Raw genomic sequence first — 9,054 nt, forward strand, 5'->3', positions numbered from 1 at the left:
GGGCCCCATAAGGAGCAGTTGGTCCTCACAATGTAGTATAAGTTGGAAAAATGGGCCTCACAAAGTAGCATAAACAAGGACACACACACACACACAACTTTTTGGGGACTTTGCATTGACTTCCATTTCACTTTCTTTAGCCTAACCTAAACCTAACCAGTACTAGTACATAACTAACCCATCCTCAGTTAACACCTTAGTCCTAAGCCTAACCCCTAACCCCCCAACGAGATTTCTCCTTATGGGGACCTGGCTTTGGTCCCATAAAGAGCCGTTGGTTCCCACAATGCGATATTTTTTGTAAAGGTCACCTGAAAGAGAAACGCTGGAACTGATGCAGATAATTAGAAAAGAAGAAGAAGCTTCACAGCAAAGACCTGGGCCGGTCAGTGAATGCCTCACTGGGTTGTGTTTACTGCCCTTGGTGAAAATAGGAAATTTAAGCTCTTAAGCAGAGCTCATCAGGCTGGTTCACCCTGAGGCTGCTGGGAGTTTGAGTCCCCAGGCAGTTTTATGACCCCTCTGTTTTTCTTTGTGACGTCTGAAAAACTCTGCAGCTCCGCGTTCACCTTAAAACATTAAACCGTCAGATGATGCTTGTGTTTTTATTTACTCTTTAAATATATTCTAATAAAAAAACAGAAAATAATCTGCCGTATTCCGTCTTTTCTTGCAGAGCTGCGACTCCTTCTCACACCAAAGAAGCAAAACGTGTAAAAGAACCGGCTCTGGGTGTTCTGTGAGTACAAACGGTTATTTATTTAAAGTTTACCGTACGAGATTTAAAAAGTGACTGAATGGAAAAACTCGTATCGAAGCGTAAATAGTTTGTTTACGTAGCAGCTGTCGTGGGAAATCACGAAGTAAAATAAAATAAAAATAGGGGCGACTGAAAACGTTCTCGAACCAAAAACTTTTCAAAGAAAACCGTTTCCACCGGCATGAAAAAGTTTCAGGTTTATGACAAAAAGATTTATTTCTACCTGAAGACGGAGAGGATCCATCCAGCAGCTTTTTAAATCTGGTCGGAGGAACTGAACAGATTCTGGTTAGAAGGCCTGAAGGTCCGACTTCATTTTACCGGGTCAGAAACGTAAATAGTAAATTAATTGTACTTATATATATATATATATATATATAATATATATATAATCACTTTTCTGTCTTATCAAGACACTCAAAGCTCTTCACAACAACCTGTGCCTCATTTAGCCTCTCGTACAGCTCTATACTAGATCTATAATCAGAGCTTCATCACATTCAGACACCGATGGGACACACCTGAGGCAACGAGGGGCTCAGTGTTTTGCACAGTGACACTTTGACGTGTGACTGCTGGTGGAATCGAACCCCCAACTCTTGCGTTGGAGGACGACTGCTCTAAGCACTCGGCCACAGCCGCCTGTACCGAGGAGCTCGACTGTCCTGAAAACAAACGGCAGAATTTAAACATAAACTCTGAAAATGAGAAGAAAGACGCGAGAAGTTCTTCAGATCTGTGCCGACGAAGCGGGTCTGGAGAACTTTTCTCTTTTTACAAGTTGCATTCGTGTCCCGTTGGCGCCATGACGTCGGGCTGTCGCGATAAACGATAAATCAATTAATCGCATGATAAATGAAAATTATCAACCTCAGCTTTATCGTTTCTTCGTGTCTCTCTCTTTCTACTGAAGACACTGGATGAGAAAAAGATCAGCTCTGGTTCTTCACTGAGCCCTCCCTTTCTCTTTAGAATCTGTTTTAACCGTCTAAAATCGTGTTTTTGGATCGTTAAAAGCAGCTAAGCTACGAGCTAAGCTAACAGGCCGAACCTCCGTCTCGTCGAAGCTCCAGAATTCACGGTTGAAACTCGTGTCTTCGTGTAAAAAGTTGTTTTTCTCTGCAAAAAGAAGCTGAGAACGTGTTTACTGATTTATTTATTAAAAGCTTTGTGTGACAAATGCTAAAGAGCTCAAACTACACCGAGCGTCGGCCATTTTGAGAACCAAAAAATAGGACGGAGTGACGGCCCATGTCACGTCAAGGGGCCTCCCTCCCATTTTTCTTAAAGAGACACGCTGCTCGCTCCCTCACTATCCATCCTTCAGTTCAAACATTTCTTCTTAAAATTGACAATAATTTAAGTTTCTAACAATATTATCATTTATCGCAATAATTTCTGAGACCATTAATCTCCCAGCAAAATATGTTGCGACGGGTCCACGTTGACGCGGTTCTGTTCGCTGTACAGAACCTGCGGCCCGGCCCGCTCGGTCCTCTGTAACGTCGTCTGTGCTTCTCAGAGCCGAGGAGGAAAAGGCAAACTTCACGCCGACGAGCGGCGCCGCACCGAGGAGCTCTAAGAGGAAGTCCGCTCTGAAGGTGTCGTCTTTCATCAGGAAGCAGCTGTGAGTGCCGTGTGACCTTTGACCTTTCTTTTTTAATCGGCAACATGAAAGTTATCAGTGTAGTGAACTTAACCTGATGTCAAAACTAAGCCTAAGGTCAAAACCCTTGACCTTGGGAACCTTGTGGGACAGAAACTGTCATTTCATTGATTTGAATCCAGAAATACAGGTTCACCCATCCTGAGACTTTCCTTCTTGAAAATCAAGAGAAAGAACACTCTCTTTTTATTATCATTACTATTTTACAAATGTTGATAATCAAAGTGTCTTAGTTCAAACCATTTTAGATGTTGCAGTGAACTAATCAATTTTATTAACTGTGAAACAGTGTAATGATTTTGATTGCTTATGCAGAGTTAGAATTCATGTTAAGGTCTGTTACAGATTTTTATGCATTTTCTGATTTCTGTCTTTGAATGAGCAAGTGTGCGTTTTCCAAGGTCAGGAGTCGAAGCAGACATGTGTCTTGTTTACATCCTCTCAGACGTCAACGGAGAAGTTGGCACCTGTTTCTAAAACTCGCCAAAACAAAACTCTCTCTGTCTCTGAGAACAGTTTAATCTGTTCCAATAACATTCTTGCTGTTTTCTGACTTCTAGTAACCTCTTACATCACAAAACACACCCCTGTCTGGTTGATATTACCCAATCAGGGACGCTCAAATATACCGGAAATACAGCTCTTTAAAATGCCGGTACTTCCTAGTTCTCTCGGAGTCTGAGCAGTTCGGCGGCGCGGAGAAGTTCTGAGATGTTCGCAGTTCTGTGAAGTCGTTTGGGAGAACAGAAGTCCAGCCATGATAAGGCTCTTAGGAGTTTGGATTATAACATCTTCCTCCTCTGAGTGGAACTTCTGAAGAACCCCACTCATGTGGAGTCCACCCGGTGAGGTGAACTGTTGTTGACGAAGCCCCGTCACCACTTCGGACGAGTCACAGCCATCCTATGGAGACGCTGGACAGGTAGCGTAACTGGACTTCGTTTCTTCTGAGTCATCTTCAGAGAGGTAATGAGTCTAGTCTCCTACTTAGCGTACCGAGGAAAAGCTGGGTCGGATGGAGGGTGTCGTCCTGTCAACACTTTTCACTCATACACACCACATTCTCCCTCATCCATACTTTACTCCCTTTAAACTTCATTTCCATCTTTAAATTCTTCTCTCAAGTAGAAATCCTTCCAGATAATTTAGAAATGTCTGTGTAAAGTGCTCATCCACCGCCGTGTGGATAATTGATCATAATTGTACAGTTTTCATTGATGTCTGCTGTTCTGCTGAAGAGTGGAAACAATCGCCGCATCGTTTCTCACTACCTGTAAAGCTGTTAATTATGTTATTTTCATATTTTGCCAAATTAATGTAAATGTTTGATGTTAAACTTTGATTCTGTAGAATAAATGACCGCATTCATTTTGATGGGTCAAAGATAAATGACGTCTCACGTTTACATTTCATTAAATTCAATGCACGTTTTATTCAGTCCAGAAAAATGAGGAATCCGTTTTAATTGATGAATATTTCGCAGCATCTGTTCATCTACATCAGTGATTGTTTTCAGACTTTTATTGTAAATAAATTAACAAAATTACTTTGTTGTTAAAGAGAACCAGATGTTGTTGAACATCAGTTAAACCCGATTCATTTAGTTTCATCCATTTGACTCAGTTTGTTTTTGAACGACGCCTCGGGTCCAGTTTGTTTATGACGTTAAATTCTGATTTCTGAGCTTTGTTGGTTTATTCTCTCAGGAACGACCTCCGGGACCTGAGCTCTGATGAAGGCGATGAAGACGAGTTTGTTCCGTTGAAGAAGGAGCTGCAGAGCAGCAGCGAGGAAGATGAAGGTGGTGAGGAGGAGGAGGAGTTGGTGGTGATGAAGAAGAGCCGTCTGTCCCCGGCGGGGTCTCGCACTCCTCGCTCCAAGCAGAAAACTCGCTCCTCGACCCGAACGCTGAGGAAGGTGAGGGTCTCCGTGGAGACGGCAGCTGGACAACGTTTGTGGAGACGATCTCACCTCGTCTCTTCTGTCTCTACAGACCGGGCCGGGGACGCCACGGACGCCCCGGAACGCCACGCCCAGCATCCCCAGCAGGTCTCTGCCAACCCGACGGCCCGCCAACGTCCTAGAGGAGGCCAGAACCAGGTGAGATCCGTCACACAGGACCAGACCCGCGGGGGAGGAGGGTCAGGGCTGCAGGGTCAGAATCTTCATCAGAAAAAGACTTTGTCGGTCTCTGGACGTTTGTTTGAGTCCAAGTCAGGTGAAGTTCTTGTAACATCCGGTGCCAGAAGGTACCCGGAGACAAACCTTTCTAACGTTTCTGTCTCCGTGTGGAACAAACGTGTCTCAACGTGTCCGCTCTCGTGTCCCGGCAGGCTCCACGTGTCCTCGGTGCCCGAGTCTCTGCCCTGCAGGGAGCAGGAGTTCCAGGACATCTACAGCTTTGTGGAGAGCAAGATCACCGACGGCACGGGGGGGTGAGTCTGAGCCCAAACAGAACCGATGGAACCAGGACTCTCTGGCACCCGATCGGTTTGTTCACAGGACGTTAAAAGACGGATGAATGTTGGAGAAAGAGGAGTCTGTAGTCTGAACGAGAGGAAACGGTTCTTTAAAGTCCCCTTTGTCCTGGTTTTTCCCAACTGGAGCTGTGACAGACCGCTGGGAACAAAAACGTTCTACGTGTCCGTCACACGTCGACACAACTCGGGTCCATCCCTTGAGTTTTCTGTCTCAGTGAGATCAGAGTTAAAAACATTACACATGTTCATCAATAAGGACTGAAACTGAAAGAAAAGAAGCCAAAGTCCAAAGAAAACCTTTGACAGACCTTCAGACAGTCCGAAGAACTGATTATCCAGACCAAAGGATCAAAGGAGAACAGGAGAGTTTAGATCATTAGAAGGAAAATATAAAGAAACGACCGGATCAGAAGGTTGATTTCATATTTTTTGTCAGATTTGTCTGAGTCATCCGCCTGCAGAGCATTAAAAGTGTCAGCAGGGGCGCAGGCTCCAGCTCAGGATGACCGACTAATGTCACGTTGTGCTTCTGCTTCAGGTGCATGTACATCTCAGGTGTGCCGGGAACAGGTAAGACGGCCACGGTCCACGAGGTGATGCGCTGTCTGCAGCACGCGGCCGACACGGACGAGATCCCGCCGTTCCACTTTGTGGAGATCAACGGGATGAAGATGACGGATCCTCATCAGGCGTACGTTCAGATCCTGCAGGTGAGAGGAGGCGAGCCGCAGCACCTGGTGATCCGGGTCGACAGATTCTGATCTCTGGATTATTCTTGTCTGAGCGTTTGAAAGTTGACACGACATGAACCACGAGCTTCGTCTAGTTTCATTTAGAAAACAGGATCTTTTTAAAGTTAAAGTTTATTTTGAACTTTTCTTTAGATTTTCTGAGCCCGATGTTTCTGTAACCTTCACTGTCGCGTCTAACGCCGCAGGAGACCGTTTCCTGTTGCATTTTGGGAATTTTGCGATCCACAGACTGGATCAAAAATTAAACGGATTGAAGATTAAAGATGAGATTAACTCAAGTCGACATTAAGTTCAGTAGAACAAACGTTTAGATTTTATTTTGAAGCCTCTTTAGGAGTCTATCATTAAACGGACGTGTTGGTTCTGACCTTCGTTTCTGCAGAAACTGACGGGTCAGAAAGCGACGGCCGATCACGCCGCGGCGCTGCTGGAGAAACGGTTCAGCAACCCGGCGCCGAGGAAGGAAACAACCGTGCTGCTGGTGGACGAGGTAAGAACTCTGTTTACCCAGAAACCACACGTCTGTGATCGGCACGGGAACTTTGAGTTCTCCGAGACCGTTTTAATTTAAAGTCCCCTCCACGGAGTTGTGAAGGTCGATGAATCCTCCTCAAACTTCACGTCCTGATCTTTGCTCTCTGAGCCGTCCAGTCGCGGTTTCTTCTAGACTGACGTCCTCTGTGCTTCAGCTGGACCTGCTGTGGACGAGGAAGCAGAACGTGATGTACAACCTGTTCGACTGGCCAACGCGCCGCCACGCCCGCCTGGTGGTTCTGGCCATCGCCAACACCATGGACCTGCCCGAGAGGATCATGATCAACAGGGTGGCCAGCAGGCTGGTGAGGAACTTTGCTGAACATGTGACAAACGTTGAGCGAGACGCTCGCAGGTCATTAACAAAACGTTAATCGGACCTGGACCTTTATCTCGATCACAGGTGTCAAAGTCCAGGCCTCGAGGGTCGGAGTCCTGCAACTTTTAGATGCGTCTCTGATGCCACACAGCTGAATCAAATAAGAAGGTCATTAGCAGGACTTTGGAGAACTTGACTGCACTGAGAAGCTAATTCAGTCATATATGATCCAGGTGTTTTGGACCAGTGCAACATCTAAAAGTTGCAGGACTCTGGCCCTCGAGGCCTGGAGTTCGACACCCCTGATCTAGATGAAGAGCTCTACTCGGCTTGAATGTTTGTTGTGCAAAAATAAAATGATGGTGTGAAAGTTTTGTTCGGGTCTCTGGGTTCTGATGTTCGGATGTCTCCAGGGTCTGACCCGGATGTCCTTCCAGCCGTACACCTTCAAGCAGCTGCAGCAGATCATCACGTCCCGGCTGAACAAAGTGAAGGCCTTCGAAGAAGACGCTCTGCAGCTGGTGTCCAGGAAGGTAAAGCCCCGCCCCCCTCACCTGTCCTGCAGCTCTTCCCGGTGCCGGATCGCTCAGCGACTCTCTCCTCCGACAGGTGGCCGCTCTGTCGGGCGATGCACGGCGGTGTTTGGACATCTGTCGGCGAGCGACGGAGATCTGCGAGCTGTCTTCTGCAGGGCTGGTGGGGATGAGTCACATGATGGAGGCGCTGGATGAGATGTTCTCCTCGGCCTACATCACCGCCATCAAGTAAGCTCCTCCCCTCTGCACCGTGGACGGGTTGTTAGGCAGAGTCATGGACCGGCATGTGTTTCCAGGTGTGCTTCGACGCAGGAGCAGCTGTTCCTGCGAGCCGTCATCGCTGAGTTTAGACGGCTGGGGTTGGAGGAGGCCACCTTCCAGCAGGTGAGGAGACGAGCAGATGTTTGAAGTATTTCCTGCATAAATGTATCTGACTTAACCTCCACTGTGCTTTATAGATGGATGTAGCTCCTCTCTGTAGCCAGTTTCTCCTGGCTGTTTCTGTATGTTCAGTTTTCCCTGCGTTTTGTCTGGCAGGTGTTCGTGCAGCACCAGGCTCTGTGTCGGGTGGAGGGTCTGCAGCCGGTCGGCGTGTCGGAGGGCTTGGCCGTGTGTCAGCGTCTGGGAGGCTGCAGGCTGCTGCTGCTGGAGTCCAGCCGCCTGGGAGTCCTGCAGAGAGTCCGGCTCAACGTCAGCCAGGACGACGTCCTCTACGCCCTGAAGGCCGACTGAAGCGGAGCAGTCGGGTCCTGACAGGGAGGAGCACTTGAACTACCGAGGCAGAATGTTTTTACCACAGATTTTCTTTTTTTAAATCATTTTTGTCTCATTTTTTTAAACTTTTATTTTTTATGGGCGACTCTGTGATGTCCCTGGTTTTACTGCTCTTACTCTTTTAATAATATTCTATTTGAATATGCAATAAAACGTCTTTAATATAAAGAAAGCGGTTCATTTTTGCTCTGTAGTGGCACCATTAAAAAAAGGTCCTGAATGTAACGTGAACAGCATTAATTAAATTATTTAGTGAATCAATAATGTTCAATAAAAAAATTAAATAATACTTAACTGCAATATTACCAGTAATGTTCATACATAATGTCTCGCACCATGTCCTGGCCGGGGCACAGTGTAAAACATGCAAAGAAAAGACCTCGCAACATAACACAATGACATCATACATTTATGCACAGAGGTCAGCAAAGGCGGTGAGTTGTCCGTGGACGCTCCAGAAAGTTCTGATGTGATGGTACAGTCTTTCAGCGGCACAATTCTGATAAGGCCACAGATGTCCTGGGGGCAGGCAGATCTTGTAGTTTACGTATCCTCCAGGAGCAATTTGAGATCAGATGGCCTGTCCAAGGTCATCGGGGAGGTCAAATTCAGATAATTGTTTTGGGTGGGCCGAGTCTACTGACGTGTCTGCCTTCAGTTCTGTTGTACTTGGTGGTGAATCCAAACAGCCAGATCCGTGGACATTCCACCGGTCCGTGCTTGTTATCCTTCTCCAGGGTCGATTCCTTCATGCCGGCGAGTCCTAGGAGCTGCAAGTGACCCACGAGTCCCAGAAACCGCATCCAACTTACGGTTCAGCTTGTAAAGCACATTGAGCTCGAAGCACGGAGTAATCCTTCATATAAGGCGGGAAGCTTTACTATTTACAAAACTGCTGCCGACGTCTTCCTTATTAGCCGATAACCGAGGTGTCCACCGATTCCAAAAAGCAGAAACCTGTTATCATAAATCCAATTATGTACGTGTCTTCTACATCCTCAACAGACAGCACAACCTCTTCCAAACACCTCAGGAATCACAGGGACACCCCGGACAGGTCTCCAGTCCTTCACAGGGACACCCCGGACAGGTCCCCAGTCCATCGCAGGGACACCCCGGACAGGTCTCCAGTCCACCACAGGGACGCCCCGGACAAGTCTCCAGTCCACCACAGGGACGCCCCGGACAGGTCCCCAGTCCATCACAGGGACGCCCCGGACAGGTCTCCAGTCC

The 9,054-nt window shown here is 47.1% G+C and overlaps 1 protein-coding gene across 1 annotated transcript in view; it reads left to right on the forward strand.

Moving 5' to 3' along the window:
- Positions 1-7,838, forward strand: part of orc1 (origin recognition complex, subunit 1) — an 11,078-nt gene extending 3,240 nt beyond the window's left edge. The window contains 13 exon segments of the mRNA XM_037674433.1: positions 677-739; positions 2,231-2,273; positions 2,275-2,396; positions 4,133-4,343; positions 4,420-4,526; positions 4,760-4,861; positions 5,445-5,616; positions 6,041-6,148; positions 6,348-6,497; positions 6,925-7,044; positions 7,121-7,275; positions 7,344-7,431; positions 7,585-7,838. Of these exon segments, the coding sequence (XP_037530361.1) occupies positions 677-739; positions 2,231-2,273; positions 2,275-2,396; positions 4,133-4,343; positions 4,420-4,526; positions 4,760-4,861; positions 5,445-5,616; positions 6,041-6,148; positions 6,348-6,497; positions 6,925-7,044; positions 7,121-7,275; positions 7,344-7,431; positions 7,585-7,779 (1,636 nt within the window). The 3' untranslated portion in view covers positions 7,780-7,838.
- The last annotated feature ends 1,216 nt before the right edge of the window (positions 7,839-9,054 follow it).

The sequence above is a fragment of the Nematolebias whitei genome, chromosome 3, assembly GCF_014905685.2.
Source record: "Nematolebias whitei isolate Nwh7 chromosome 3, NemWhi1, whole genome shotgun sequence".
Lineage (NCBI taxonomy): Eukaryota > Metazoa > Chordata > Actinopteri > Cyprinodontiformes > Rivulidae > Nematolebias > Nematolebias whitei.